Source organism: Atractosteus spatula, chromosome 9, assembly GCF_055471065.1.
Source record: "Atractosteus spatula isolate fAtrSpa1 chromosome 9, fAtrSpa1.hap1, whole genome shotgun sequence".
Taxonomy (NCBI): domain Eukaryota; kingdom Metazoa; phylum Chordata; class Actinopteri; order Semionotiformes; family Lepisosteidae; genus Atractosteus; species Atractosteus spatula.
In genome coordinates, this window is record NC_142714.1 from 41281688 (window position 1) to 41298105 (window position 16418).

Sequence of the window (16418 nt, forward strand, 5' to 3'; positions counted from 1 at the left end):
ATCTACAATACTACACAGTATTGGGCATGATCTGGAATGATACAGTGGATTCCTGTGTGATGTGGCTCATCTGTGGTTGAGAAGCTGGCCTCAGAAGGTGTTAAAGGGTGAGACAAATGTCTGATTTTTACTACTAAAGTAAAAGAAGGAAACAAACAGGTTTGAGAATTGAAAGCAAACTAGGGGCTCCAAGGTGGAACTAGGTTTGACTGTTGCTGATCTCAGCAGAAGCTGGAAGCTTGAATAGTAACTTGTTAGGAAGAGATATTTTGAGGCTAGTTATTTTCCCCATGTTATATCAGAAGACACAACTGTAAGAACCTGACCAGTGGGGGCCCAAACTGTCTCAAACAGTAAATGTTCAAGAGATTTTAGTAATCTCTTTCAATTATATGCAACGTGGTATATTAGAAGTATATAGTAAAATTTTCTAAATTGTTACTATATAGAGTAACTATAATAACTTACTGTCCTAATTAATATCTTTTTAGTAATTGTGAGTGTTGGAGGGTGAGGATGAGCGATAGCTGAAGAAAATCCAATCAAGATGAGATCTCTAAATGAGAGGGTCCCCATCTTTGGTCCTTTGGATACCCATTGACTGGATAACGTTTGAGGTTTGTCTCTGACAGAGACCAAATCGCCAGCAGGTTTTCTTGCTGGCCAGTGAGTAGAGGGTTTGATTTAATCTATTGCAATTGTCTTGAAATAATAATCAACATTTTCAGATCAAAGCCCAAAAGTTTAATATAACTGCAACAGAACTGGATCCATATATTCTTATTCCAAAAGTCTGAAAACACTGTTTGAAAGGTATAGGATAGTTTTAAATCAAGAGCTGTATCTGATTGCAGTGCTTCAGGGCTACTACTTCTTATTTTCCAGAAGATTCTTCCTTGATTGCAATGGAAAGCTACTGTAGTAATAGTTTTATATCCTTTTAAAAGTTTATCATGGTAAATATGTATTTTGCCATTATTTTACTTTGACTGTACTGCAGGTTTGCTTTTTTAACATGGTTCCACTAGACCGTGGGAATATGGTGACAGCCACATTTGCAAGAAAGGAAAGCTTATTGAAGTATTCCCATAGCCAGTGTAAAAAACCCCATTGAAATTATGTTGAAAATGAAGCAGAAATATGGAAAACCACAGTAAGGAGTTTGGACAGGTAATTAGGAAGTTGAACTTGGGAAAAAGGAGTCTTGAATGCAATTTGAAACCTGTTGCTTATCAATGGTAGTAGGAATAACCCTAGGGAACACTATAGTAAAAATGTTGTGGCTAATGAGGTGCCACTCAATATTTGTCTATTTTTCTTCCAGCATCCATATACAGTAGAATGTTTTCTGCAAAATATTTTCTTGTTCCTTAAGGAGAAAAAGAGAGATTTTTTGCAGGATCACAATTTAAAGCTTTATGTTGTTAAAAGACATCTGTTTGCTGTGTGTGTCAGTCACTGCAAACTAATAGTTCATTTTAAGCAAGGGTTATTATTAAATTGGAAAAATGAACAGGGTAACCTAGATACATGAAGTTGGAAGAATCATTTTAAAACCACAACCTGAATTGCTTTAGAACATGACTTGCTGACTTGTGATTTACAGATGGCTTACAATATGTTTCAATGCACATACAATTCCTCTAAGATTAACCCTTTTCTGTGACTTGTTTATTGATATAATTTCTTTATCAGATCAGTCCAATATTGATTTTTAAGCCTTTAAATATTTCAGCAAAGCTCATTGAATTAAATCTTCAGTATTAAAAGATTTACATTTCTGCCATGTTTACTGTATACAGTACTAGTGTCAATCTGTAAGATTTTACTTGGAGTGTTTGTACAGTAAGTATGTGTCATACCTGGTCACAGTACAAAATGCTGTTAAATAATTATCAGTGAATATGTACTGTTTTTGTTATTGTTATTTTAGATTGTGAACTTTGTTGATTTTAAAGACCCCTTTTTGCAATCTTGTAACTAAAATGAATGTGCACCTGCTTTGTAATGATTGATATTCTACTTTTATTAAAAATGATTGAAAAAATATTATAGGCGAACAGAGCTTGGCAAGAACAAAAGAAAAAATGTATATCTAAGAAAAATAAAAATTGTAGAAACAGCTCCATTAGTCATTCAATCATTGAATATAAAAGATATTCATTAGGGCAGCACAGAGGCGCAGTGGTTAGTGCTTTGCTGTCTCACAGTACTGGGGCTCAGGGTCCTATTCTGCACCTGGTCTTTCACCAGGTGCTCCAGTGTCCTCCCACAGTCCAAAAACATACTGTACTAGCAGGTTATTTGGCTTCTAGGAACATTGGCCCTGGTGTGAGCATGTGCCTTGTGATGGACTGGTGTCCTGTCCAGGGTTTATCCTGCCTTGCTCCTGTTGCTTGCCAGGATAGACTCCGGCTCCCCCTTGACACTGAATTGGATAAAGCAGTTAGAAAATGGATGGATGGATATTATCACTGCATTGAAGCAAAAGGTCTCTCTTCAACTTCCAACTCACAACTGGAAACCCTCTGAAGCTAACCAGGTGTGAGCCTAGCCAGTGCCTACATAGATGGGAGACCTACTGGAAAAGGTAAGATATCTGCTGCAAGAGGTGTTAGTAGGACCAATAGGAAGCGCACACCCCTGCAGTCTGTGTGGGTCCTAAGGGCCCAGTGATAGGAACAATATACTGCAGTCTTCTTTAGGATGAAATGTGAAACCGAGGTCATTAAAAATCTCAGGGTGTTTCTGGAAAAGACTAGTGACGTTTACCCCAGATGTTGATAGCCTGGTTTTGTGTAACTAGACATATTAAAAAATGTATCATTAGTGTAGAATAGACTGACCTCTTCTAATGGTTAATACTGTATCCTATCAACAAACGAGGGTGCTTTGTAAATGTGAAACTGAATGTGTTAGTGCAATCTGCAACTTCACAACGACTTCAAAACTGCAGTACCTGTAACATTTGTATCTAAAACATTTAACAAATCATTCCTAAGTGGATTGATGTGTTCGGATTTCTTTTTTTTTCTGTGTTTAGCATCAAGATTTCAAGTCTTTTTCCCCTTTGCTGACTTTCCTAATAGTATTTGGTCTTTGCCTGTCATTCTGAGTTTTCCTCCACTGAAGCATGTATACACAGAGACTCCCTGGGTCCCTCTCTACAACTGCCCCAGCTGCTTTCATCTTCCCTGCATCAATCATCTTCTGCACTTCATTTCACATCAGCTGAAGACCTCTCGTACTGCTGCTCTGTTCGCAACCCCTGCACACTGTGCCTTCTGTTTTCATCCATAAATGTGTTTTTCATGGCAACACCTAGCAATTTCCGGAAAACAGATCAGCCTTGGTCCGCTTGTGTTTATCTTAAAGTTGCTTTATCGTATGCTGAACTGATCTGTGAAAGGAAAAAAAGCAAAACGGAGAGGGATGGACTATCTTTTCAGTTCATAAGGTCAGGTTTGATGAAACCCTTGTGTGGTCCTGTTCATGTATACAGTATATACCCTTTGACCGTTTCATAAAAAATGGTACCAATGTACATTGTATTGTAACGATTCTTTGGGTTTCTGCTCCTGCCCTGCCAGTTCGCCCCTCACTGCCTGGGCATGAACCTGGGTCTCTGGCGTCACGCAACAGGGAACTTGCCAGCTGAGCTAAAGGAGAACTCCCTCAGCCCGGGCGGCTGAGATCCCTGTTATACACAGGGGCATATTCATAATAACATCACTTTATTAACCCTTTACAATTTCTTGCATTAGGAATTATCTTTTTGCATATTTTTGGCAAACCTGAAACTTAAAAACTGGGATTTTAGCCATGATTTAAAAGTATGGATAGTGTGAAATGCAAACTGGCATGTCAGGCAAAAACCCTTGTTTTTTATATATAATGGTCTGCAGCAGGAGCCTTTACAGCCATTCTGAGCTGTGTGTTCAGTGCTGTTAGCAGCAAATCATTATATACAGGACTGTCATATACATATGACATGCAAAACTAAACACAGATATTGAAGCAAAAAGGAGAAAAATGAAGACTGCTGTAGATATATTCACTATTTGGAATGCATATTCCTGGGAATGTGTAATAATATATTGTGAAAAATGTTTGAGAAGTAACGAGGAAATAACATCTTTATTATATACTGTATAATGGTAGATAATGAATGCTTTCCCCCAGACAAGATTGAATTCGCAAACCAGCTGTTTATCTGCATATTTTTGTTTTTTGTCAAGGTCTAAGAGACACGTTTTCAAGTGACTTTAAGTATCATTAGTAACATATCCATTAACTCGATATATTTAATATCATGTAATCTTTTTGACATTTTGAAGTATGCTTTCAGATGATGTAGAAAAATGAAAATGCACTAGTCTCTAGAAGGGCACTGCAGAATGCCTTGAAGCACATGTCATATTACACCATTGATTCTGGTTCAAGCCCTTTGACTCCTTCAGCTGACTGAACAATGAAAGGACTGCAATTCAGAAATGCCAATTGCTTGCAGGAATAAATGATTGAAAATCCTGTGGTTGCCATGTGAAGGAGAATCTTTTCACTTTTTTTCAAATCATCCTAAAACAGCTTCATAATGTGAGAAGGTACAGACCTTGTAATTTTGAATCTAGCAAAGTAGTTGATAGAAGAAGTCTGTAACCCTTGAACATTTACACTTGTAAATGTGTAACTCTTTAAGAGTGGTGCATTTTGATTCACTCATGATCCCATAGTTTGTTACTAGCATGGTTACATCTAACTCTGTGTAAACAGATTTTAATTCAGGTACTACCCCTGTCACAGTCGTTCTGAGTTTAGTTTGGGCATTAAATAGCCTTTGCACTTCAAGTTTTTTTCATTTTTCCAGCACTTTCTCTGCTGTGTTTTTTTTTTTTTTAAATGAACCTCCTTTGACCTAGCTCCACAAGTTTAAATTAAGTGGCATTTCCAGGGCACCAAGCTATTTTTGGTTTGTGTGCAGTTAAAACCATAATAAATCATCAGAAAACATAACGTTGTGTGCATACCAAACTAGCTACGCTTCATTACTGTCCCCTGTGACCTATGTTCCCCTGCAAAAGTCTTTCATTCGCTTTGATTTTCTTGTCTTCATTTTACCGATTCTTCTGGGCAATGAGGCAAAGAAATGGCCATTTCCATTTTACAAGCACTGGAGACGTTTTAGAACCCTAAGTGAAGCCCCTGCTTGTAGACCATAATTCCACTGTAATGGCCATAAACCCCTTGAGCCACATTAAAAGGGTGGCTATATCAATTACTAAGGCTGCTGCTTAATACTGGCATTCATTCCTATAGCACTCCATTCCCTCTTCACTGCTTTCCATTTCCTTGAAGTGTTTAAATATAAATGCTGTGCAAAATGCTGCTATAGTGATAGCTAAAAATGGTTGACCCCTTTAAATGGTTCCAGAACAAACTGCTTTCCCCTTGTAGACATTCCAAATCTCCAGTCTGGACAACGTCTAACCCACCGCTCTCACAATGTCAACATACCCAGAAGTGAAGCATTATGACTATTGGTACAGTATGTGCTACAGAACAAAACAAAGATTACAAACAAAAGAGGTTGTAGAGATCAATTTGCCTCTTTGGTAGTCATTAGTTAATTGATGCAAGGCAACCAACCAGGGTACAGGGTTGAACAGCAAGACAGAGGGAGGTTCCACGTTGGGTGCATAATTCAAGAGTGAGCTCTGTCTGAGGAAATAATGCAATTCTGCTTAAACCATGCTACCAGCCCTCTTTTGGCGTTTCTGTAGTAGTCTGGAGTACTTTAAGCATGAGGAGAAATGATGGCAGGAAAGGCAATGTTGTCAGACATTTTTTCTAAAGCCAGAGTGGAAAGCAGAGGCTGTCTATAGGTATAGGGAGTCCAATATCTATTGGTAAAAGGTACTTCTCTTGGATCTTACTTCAATATCCTATTCTAGAATTCAAGTATCCAAATCATTTAACATTACATACAGTATTTAAGCTTCTGATCTTATCCAATAGCATATCTAGCATCATTCATTTTTTTAATCCTTTTTGAAATTCATATTGCTTACACCTTTTCAAAATATTGACTTTTGATTTTGATGTAAACAATTAGAGCCCAGCAGGATATCTTTAGTAAAGAGTCCTGCCAAATCTAAGTATCTTAATTTTCTTCAAGATAGCATCCACAGTACAGAATCAGACAGAGAAAATATTTTGTTGTTAGATGAACAATACTTGTGGGGAGTGTTTTGAATCTGTAGCAAATCTGTCTTGCATTATGCAGTATATAATCAATTGACATTAATATCATGTCAGTAAAACATACCTAAAATAATTTTTGTAAAGGTTACCAAGGTTAAAGAAATGCATTTTCTGGTTTTAAACACAAAGGCTTGAATTCGCATATAGACTAAGTGATTCTGAGTTACTATAAGACTATAATTACAGAAAGCAGCTTCCGTTACAAACATACGTGTTTACAAATATGAGCCCTTACAAATATGATCCCTCACAAATATGAACGTGTCTCGCATAAATAGTGTGTCTATCTAACACATAACAGAATACCCTCATTATCACATTCTTTGGAAATATTTTTTTCCATACACACCCTGTACTTTCATCCGTTTTGGAATTGATATGCATTAACTGCCGGCAATCTCTTTGTTCAGCATTGAATGTAACACTTGCTCTTCTAATAACAAATCACTTTCAGTCCGAGTAAAAGCATCTACTTCACACTGTATGCTGCCGAAAAAAAAACCTTATTGTTGTGTTTTGCACCTTTCCAGGCTACAGAAACTTCAACTATAGTCATTTAATCCTACAAAGAGATTGCTAACAAGTATACAAGCTGTATCATTCAAACAATAATGATGGAAAAAACTCAAACTCTAGATTAGTTATACAAAATACAGTATACATTGGTTTTGTACAGCGAAGCAACTGCCAAAGAAAATTATGAGGTGCTTCAAGACAACTTTATTGTGATAATTAATGTTCCCAGAGGGTTATTATTTTTTAATGTTCCCAAGAGTTCTGGCTTTCCTGTAAAAACTATCTTATGTATAAATTTTAAAATAATATGGTGGAATAGAGGCTTTCTACATGCAATCAGATGTCAGTGTGAAGAATTGTACTTGAAATAATTTCTCTTTTTCTTCCTTGACTTACATTCCTATGTGTACAGCTGTAAAAACTAGAGTGCCTTAGAGCTTTATTCTTCATATTCCAGATTTTGTGTTGCATTTATGATAAACTATTCGTTGTTATCATCAAACGGTGGGGCAGAATGACAGGTAGCAGTCTGATTCCAGCATGGAGAACCTTTTGTTCTCTCCATTTTGTCTCAATGTGTCTGGTGTCTCCCCACTCTTCAAAGAAGATATTTGTGTCTTGGTTAGCTGACGAAATTTTCCCCTGACTGTAGCCTGCAATGGACTAGTAACCCATTCTGAGTGTATCCTACCTTGGGCTCACTGTCTGCAAGGTTAGGCTGTGGTTCACAATAACCTATTGGATCAAGTGGATCTTGAAAATGGATGGATCATTATGTTTTATACTTCTACAAAGATGGTATACTGCATAGACGTCTTTATTCACATGTAATTCTTTACATATGTGTAATTATGTATATGTATATGTATATGTGTAATTTGTCAACATTATTACTGATAAGATCTTCCAGCAATTTGTTAAAAAAAATATAATATTGTTAACAAATTATAAAAGAGCTTAAGTTTTTATTATTTTCTTTACTCACAATGTTTTGAGAATAAAATGATACAGCCATTTGTCTTTCTGCAATCAACCTAATGCTTCCTAGAAAAGAAGCAAAACTGCTGACAGAATGCTTCAGGACAAATGGATATTTATATGCTTTCCTAATTAACAAGGGGCAGAGAGAAATGTCAGTAAATTGTGAGTTGTACCTCAGCCTTCTACAAGTTAGAATTATTTATTTTCTGGAGATGAAAACGGACAAATTGGAGTTCTTGCTTTTAGCTCTTACTAAGCAAACATATGAATTCCTTCATACACAAAATGGATTTTGAAAATGCCCTCCCTAATTATGTCAGAAATAGTTCAATATTAATACATAGAAAACAAACTATTCTAATTTAATTTAAAGGGCAGCATCTTAAACTCGGTGTTTGTGTTCGATGTACAGTATATGGTTTCTGGAATCTCTAACCTGTTACTGTACTCGGAGCCTCCTGCTGTGTCTCCACTAAAACTGGAGGTCTGTTGTCAGCATGTGATACGATCATCGTTGAGCATTCTTAATGTATGCATATAAGAGTGAATATAGTACTTTAAAAAAAGGAAAGGTTGCAAATGAGAGGATATATTGGTCCAGTTAGTATGTTAGTAGCTAACTGATTGGATGATCTCATCCACCCATCACTAGAGAGGAGTCAAAGGGTTCACCTCAGCAGCACTGCTGGAGTAGCTTGTCCCAGAATCTCATAGCACTTTGTGTAAAAGCATGTCTCAGTTTTAAACTTCTCCTTAGTTTCTTATTTTTGTGCCCTGGCTTGGGTTTCGTTGTTGGTTCACGAATGATTTTTGCAAGACTTTGTCTGCTCATATTTCTTGACACTGTTGCCTCCTGTCCTGTCACCACCTACGATGTGAGACATTTCATAAGTACAACGCAGCTTATTATGGTAAACTTATTTAGGAAAGTAATGCAAAACCCCAGAAGCCACAATGGTTCCATTTTTTCACATCCTCTTGATGAGCACAGACTCGAACATAAAATGCACAATAGTGTGTGTGCTTTGTTGCTTATCATTCTTATTTGCAGTTAATTGGTAATAGATACTGTGAAGGGCAGAGCTCATACATTGTACTGGGATTAAACCCCAGAATAGACTCCTTCTCCTCTGGAATATTGAGTTGTTGTTCAATATTCTTCACCTTCAAAACTTTGAAGTCAGATTTTAAAACAGCCTTGAAATTCACAATAAAGTTTTGTTGTTTTCCCCCTTGATTTACAAAATTATGTAATTTAACAGAAGATGACATGCAATAATGAACTTCTTTGCGAAAACATTTCAGTGTGCAGAAAGCACTACTGCCAAAAACAGTGAGAATCCTTATATAATGTTGCAAAGCCTCCCAGCTGTGCTCACAATGTGTCTTCTTAGGTCTCTGAGGGCACCTGCTAGTTCAAACGCACGCCTTCATTTTTTGATTATGTAAATGTACTTTTGATTTATTTATACCACAACAAACATCTGCAGAACTGCTAGGGGCTGTGAGAGTGGAGTATGTTTTTCTCCTTGATCCATCTTTCGTTATATTTGCTAAGGCTTCTTTATTTAATACTGTACATTTACCAAGTACCAATATGCAGTAAGTATTTTCAGATCATAGTGTACATATTTAGAGAACATTTTACAGGAATGGTAATGAAAAGCAAGTTACTGATGCTTTTGCCCTCATAACAAAATTAGGTGCCTTGCCTGTTTTCCATACAGTTAACTTTTCCTGTGTGTTTTTACAGTACATTACAAACACTACTTGTATTTGATCCATCAACACACAGTGCAAACTTATGAATTCCTATGGCTTTACAAGAATTTAACTTCACCCCTGTTTGTACTGCTGCTAGAAGATTGATCAATGTTGACATTGCATTCATCAACACAAGATTAATTACAATGAGAAGCAGTATTGAAACTCACTGTCATGAACACTACTAGTACACTACTAACAAGAATGTGTTTGCTGCAACACAGAAACAGTACAAATAAGGAGTTATATTCCAAAAACAATGGAATATTTGTGGGTACTTATTAAGAGCATATGGACAAGTTACAAACCAGAGGTGGCCAATCGGTACAGCTAGACAGGTATCTAGTAGCTAATTAATCCAAAGATTTTATCCAGCTGTTTTTTGAAGGAGTCCAGGGTGTTGATTCCTATGGCTGGATTGCTGTTCCATACTCTCACAACCCTTTGTGTACCTAAGTGCCCCCCTGTTCCAGATTTTAAATGTTGTTCAACATTGTTTCCAATTGTTTGTCAATTTCTATACAATAGGTACTCAATCTTGGCTCCAGGATTCCCCAGAATTGCAAAACTTTGCATCGTCCAGTAAGTTATGTATTGAATTAATAATTAATTGCTTAATTAACACAGCTACTACAGATCACTTTAATTAAGAATTAGCTGGAGTAAAGAGTTGCAATGGCAGGGAATCTGTGAATCCCTATCTAGGAATTTAGGACCCCTAGTATACAAACTAGATGTCTGCTACTCTTTTTCATACAGTATTATGTCAACATTACAGTATGTACAACATTCATACAGTACGTAAAACTGAGCTGCAAATGTATATTCTAATCATGGAAACATCTGTATTGTATCTAACAGAAATCTAACATAAAGTACTAAGATTTTTAAAAAAATTCTCAATAGATATTTCTAAAATTTACGGAGTTTGACATGTTCCATATCCCTCAAACCTTTGGGTAAAGAAGAGCCTCATAATCTCATTTTTAAAAGTACTCTCATGTAGTTTCTTCTTGTGCCTTCAGGATTGTGGATCTTTCCTGTGAATCATCTTGACCTGATACAGTATATCATTAGTGATACTACATAAAATAAAATTGTCATTGATATATGAAAATATGTTATGTTGAAATCATAACTGACACAATACTGTACCTATAGATTAATGTTCGTTTTCTTGTCCCCATACCTATTTTCCCCACGGTCTATGCGCACATTCTTTTTTTGTATAGCTCAGTTCCACATGACAGATCAATAGCAGAACATCACCACTTCATTTAAAAATGAATTGATGAATTACTGTATATTTCAGTTGGGAAGAGCAGTACATTACACATGGACAAAAACATTATTGGAATTCTGTTTTAACTTTTTCCCTTTAGCCTTTTATATTGTTACAGCTAGAATTAATTTGGACTTGCGTGTTAACATGCTAAATGAATTCTTATTTTCCAGTCATCCACATTATACCAGCCTGCCAGGCCAATAATTTCAGGAAGCTCTGTCCCCTTAATTATGGTGCAGCATTTGCTGTGTTCTCCAAGGAGAATCTCATATGTTGGCTTGAGAAGGTATACTGTATGTATTAAAGTTGATATTGTCAGCTCCCATAACAGCAGCAGACTTGCTACTTGGGTTTCCTCTCCCATGATTCAGTTCAACCACAGGGATGGCAGCAGCTATGCTAATATTAACTACACAGGTCTTCACTTGCCTGGAGTTAAAGAAATGTTCAGAATGACTGTTTTTTTTGAGCTATTAAACAAATTCTTATTCTCCTGGAACACAATACAATACAAAGGAATGAAGTACAGTAAGCATTGAGCTTTCATTGATAACTTAACGCTTAACGACTCTGAAGATTAAGCAGCACAGCCAAAAGCAGTGTTTTGTTGTTGCCTCTCTACTGTCTTAAGTTAGTCTATACTGTCTTATCCTTATTTGTATTTTTAGTCTTTATTTTGGGTTTATTCTGTTTTAAGTTGATTACCTACACTTTTATTACTTTTTGCTGTGTTCCTAAGGCTCTACGGTTTGTGGTTGGGGGTGGGGGAGATCTCAGGTCAGTAAGTTAGGGGATTTATAACTTGGTATATTTGTTCAGTTGTCCATCTTGATGTATTGTTCCTCTTGTAAAACTTCAATAAAAAGTTTAATGAACTAATGAACTAAAAATTAAAATGAACCAACTCACAAGAATCCCCTCAGCCATTTTCCTATTTTCCTCAGTGGTACACCACACTGTTACATTTTATTTAATTGTACACTGAAACTGCTACAATGGGACCCTTTTGCAGTAAGACTTTGACTGTCAGCAACAGCACGGCAACACAGTCCCCCCCCCCCCCTCCCCAAAGGAAATGCAGTTTTCATTGCAACAACAGCAATCCAGAAAAAGTGCTTATTGTGAACAGGGAATATCCCTGATTAGAATAATGAAAAAATTCTTGACACTTCTAAAATACTGTATGTATCAATGTGCTCCTACCTGCCTCTTTCCTCCTAGATACAGTGTATCCAGGAGATTAGTCTATGTCTAGATACCATCTATGAGGTGTAAAATATAATCTGTGAACAAGATAGGAGGTGCATTCTAAAGGTTAGTATATTAGGAAGCAGTATTTGAATGATACCAAATGCTGTCCTTGAAAATGACCTCATCAGCAAACTCTATTCCAAATAGAAATGGCTATAAAGGGCTTATACTGTATATAGCCTGTAATAGACATACTGTGCTGTATATAATGCAGATGAAGCCCTATTTTTAACATTACTTTGATAAGAAACCTCTTCAATTGCTATATGTATTATGTGAAGTAATAGGGATTGGAGATACCTCTCATATTTCCCAAAATTGAATGTCTAAGCTGTATACATTATAATAAAATATCCATCTGGACATTTTCCTACCACTTCATCCAATACAGGGTTATAGGGCATCTTTGCTTGCAGCAGTCACAAGGCAGGGCATAACCTGGATGGAACACCAATCCACCACAGGACACATTCAGACATGCAAGGTCAATTTTTCGAGTAGCTGATTAACCTACCAGTATGTCTTTGGACTGTGCAAGAAAACTGGAGCGCCCAGAAGAAACGCACGCAGACACGAGTTTGATTCCACACAGATAAGACCCCAGGAATTAAACCCAGGGCCCCAGCACTCCAAGCCAGCAGTGCTAACCACTGACTCACCATGCTGCGCAGAATAAAACATACGAAATTCAATGCAATTCAAGCTTTATTTTCCCTGGAAAATATATTTTCTTTGCAGTCGAGTCCAACAAAACAACAAAAACAACAAAATGTGAAGTTTATTTGTATGGTACTTGCCAGTAATACCCCTGTGCTGATCAAATGACAGGAATATACTGCTGAATGTTCAGCTTTGTGGCATCTCAAAGATAGTAAACCGCTATGCAATCAATTGCCATTAATGGGATTTGCCATACAATCAAAAAACACATTGTAATGTCTAAGCAATTAATTTAATTATTTCTAATAAGGTTCTTAGTGCAGTGGTCTAAGAATAATGTTCTCTTGAGTATATTCTAGAAACATCAGCTTATTTTCAATTCAGTGTTTCAGAAGACATGGTTTATGTGTGTTTAGTGTAATGTGAATACAGTAGAACTACTGTATCTTTGATGAATCCTTTGATTGCTCCCCATAAAGGGACATCGACCACATTTTTAAAAACATTTTTGGTTGTAATACCCAAATACACATCGTGCAGTAACGTTCTATCTAAATGCCATCAAGTGGCACATTCAAGTTTATCACTTAAAACAAAGCTAAAACTGCTGTGGTTATCTGATAGAAGGATGGGTAGTGTCTCTCTTTTGTGTAGGCCAAAAAGAGCTTGGGAGGCAAAATTATAGTCAGATCAGAAGTATGAAGCTAAAAAAAAGGGTTAAACACAGCATCGATCTACTATTTCTAGATTGGACCTACGCATTCTTGATGTTGCAGATGCTTAAGGAATAACATTATTGATTTTGATGTATAACATATGTGATATTTAACACCATTCAAAGAGTGTACATGTATACCCAGAAAAATACCAGAATCAGTTAATTAAAACAGGAGGTTTATAAATGTCTGGTTCAAATGTCATAGGGAATAAACTGAAAAAATTGAAATTACATTTTTCAAATATGTTAGTCTTTCCAGCTTAACCCTCACTCCAATATATATATATATTCCTCCATTTTTCAAACACAAATCTTGAGTCATGGCAATATCAATATTTCTCCATTGCTGCAAATCTAGACAGTGAACATGTTTGTTAGCAACTAACATACTGTAGCTCACATACAGTATATTCTGGGGAAAATAGAAACATTAGTCATGCATCTAAAAACAAAACAATGAAAGGTAGACATGAATGTCTGGAATAAATAAAATATATGTCAGCTGTAAATCAAGAGTGAAGAGGCAGAATAACTGGAACATAGGTAGGTAAGGTTCGTAATCTTTAGTACAGTAAAACTGAGGAATCCTATCAAGCTCTGAATACTATAGTTTTAACATTTTTGGTGTAGTGTTAAATTTCCTGAAGCCTATAGTTATTAAAAGACGTTTTATTTCTTCTGGCTTGGGTCACTTGTCTCTCTTTTGAATGTAGAAAATATAAATTAATCTTAAAAGGCTTAAATACACTAAGCACTTAAAGTTTAAAATTTCTCTAACAGAGTTGAACGCAGAGGATAAGTTCAATTATCTCTTTATAAAGGTGACATGACAATGACCCTGTGTAAGTTTTTCTTTCCATCCGTATCTGTAATCATGGTGATCCAGAGTTGACCAGGATATCTTTAGAAGGCGAGAGGAAACCCATGCAAAATTAGGGAGAACATGCAAACTCCACACATAAGGCATCACATCCCAGAATCAGACCCAAGAACTGTGAATGTGTTACAGCTGCACGGATCTCTAGGTCACCATGCTGCCCCTCAGGGACAGGAATTTTAAAATTTAAAATCAGACCTGCAGGGATTCTTACCTTTGCACAAATGTCAGATCTAAAAACTAACTGAATAATGACCCTGTGTATGCTGACATTTACCCAGTGGGGGATTTTGGTTCGTGGGAATCTTGGTCCTTTGAGTCATTCATAGGAGAAAAAAGAACTGGTGTCTGATTGCTGTTTAAAAACATGGATAAAAAACATCATGTCTTGTAGCCTTTGCCCTCTTACCTCCTTCTGGTGGTACTTGATGGCGAGTTTGAGCTTGGCAAGATCGTGGCACTTCTGCGGGTCCAGCTCCTCGCTCTGGTCGTCGCGGTGATTAAGGATGATCTCCAGTTCACGGGAACTGCGCGCCTGGTCCAGCAGGTCTTTGGCGAAGCGCTTGCACTGCTGGGACAGCTCCTCGTACTCCGCCTTGAACTCGTTCTCCACCTTGCTCAGCTCCTTCAGCTCCCAGCCCAGCCGGAAGGACGTGAGGATGGGGTCTTCGCTGGAGAGGGCGATGAGAGAGGGGCTGGCCAGGGCCTTGTAGATGTTGAGCCGTGAGCGGGAGTGCCGGAGGCTGTCCACCTCTGAGCTGGACACACACTCCACACAATTGCAGCGGATCTGATGGGGTCGGGGAATGGTGACCTTGCGCTGGACCAGCAGTTTGATGATCTCGTAGTTGTTGGTGTGGGCTGCCAGCATGATAGGGGTGATGTCAGGAGTGAACTCTGAAAACTGGTTGTCCATCATCAAAGAAGGGACCTGCCGGGGACAGTAAAGAGAAAGTGAACACTTAAATAGTTCTGATGCAGAGAATGAACCTACCATTGTTTGGGATACCCAGACTAGTCACAAAAGTGCTAAAAAAGCAGCACACTTGAGGTGCTCTTCTTGCAGGGAAAATATTTACAACAGACAAACATATCAACAAATACCAAAAACTACAGCTCCTTCAGGGAACTAGAGGTTAAGTGGTATTGGCCTAAGATAGGGCAGCATGGTGGCACAGTGGTTATCTTATCAGCCTTGCAGCGTAGGGGTCCTGGGTTCAATTCCTGCGGTGCTATCTGTGTGGAGTTTGAATGTTCTCCCTGTGTTCATGTGGGTTTCTTCCTGGTGCTCCAGTTTCCTCCTACAGTCCTAATATATACAGGCTTCTAGGAAAACTGTCCCTGGTGCATGTGCAAATCTGTGCTTGTGTCTGTATGTGCCCTGCAATGGCCTGGTATCCTGTCCAGGATGTATCCTGCTTTGTGCCCATTGCTTGCCTGGAAAGGCTACGGCATTCCCATAGCTCTGTATTGGATAAGGTGTTTAGAAAATGGATAAACCCACCAAACAATCCAATATTAATCCAATACTAAGGCATGGCTAAAACTCGACTAAGACAAGACTGACTTACTAGTCTATACCATGCCCAAGCTCCGCCCACAGTTCCTCTTGATGGACATGTAAGACTCCATTTAAGATGGAAGTGAAACAGAGTCTGTAAGTCCACTCAAAATGGTGGAAGAGACAGGCGATAAGGACAAAACTGGATCCTCAACAGGTAAGACAAATAGAAATAACTTCAACTAATGTACCAATGAAATTATCAGTATGGGTTTAAAATATTCATATTTTAAATTACAAATACACTCTGCTATATTTTTATTCTAGTTTGATGGTGATGAATAAACAAATAAGGATAAATCTACTTAAAATTACAAGTTAAAAATCTCATCTGAGGTCATGTGATGAGGATTTTGCATAGCACTTCATCACACTCAATGTAAAAGATCACATGATGAGAGAAATAAAGCATTTAATTTTTTTAAAGAGCCTTTGAATTTAACTGCAAATCCCTCCGAGTTTAAATGTTTGTTTTTAAGGACTTGGTGCTCTTTAAAATTAAAGGAGCAGACAAGTTTTGAGTTCAGTTTGTTCTTTTAGTATT

At 37.4% G+C, this 16418-nt stretch overlaps 1 protein-coding gene across 1 annotated transcript in view; it reads right to left on the bottom strand.

Moving 5' to 3' along the window:
• LOC148828576 (short transient receptor potential channel 5-like) overlaps window positions 1–16418 on the bottom strand; it is an 84319-nt gene that overhangs the window by 35286 nt on the left and 32615 nt on the right. The window contains exon 3 of the mRNA XM_088925776.1: window positions 14723–15244. Within this exon, the coding sequence (XP_088781902.1) occupies window positions 14723–15244 (522 nt within the window). The remainder of the gene's footprint in view (window positions 1–14722; window positions 15245–16418) is intronic.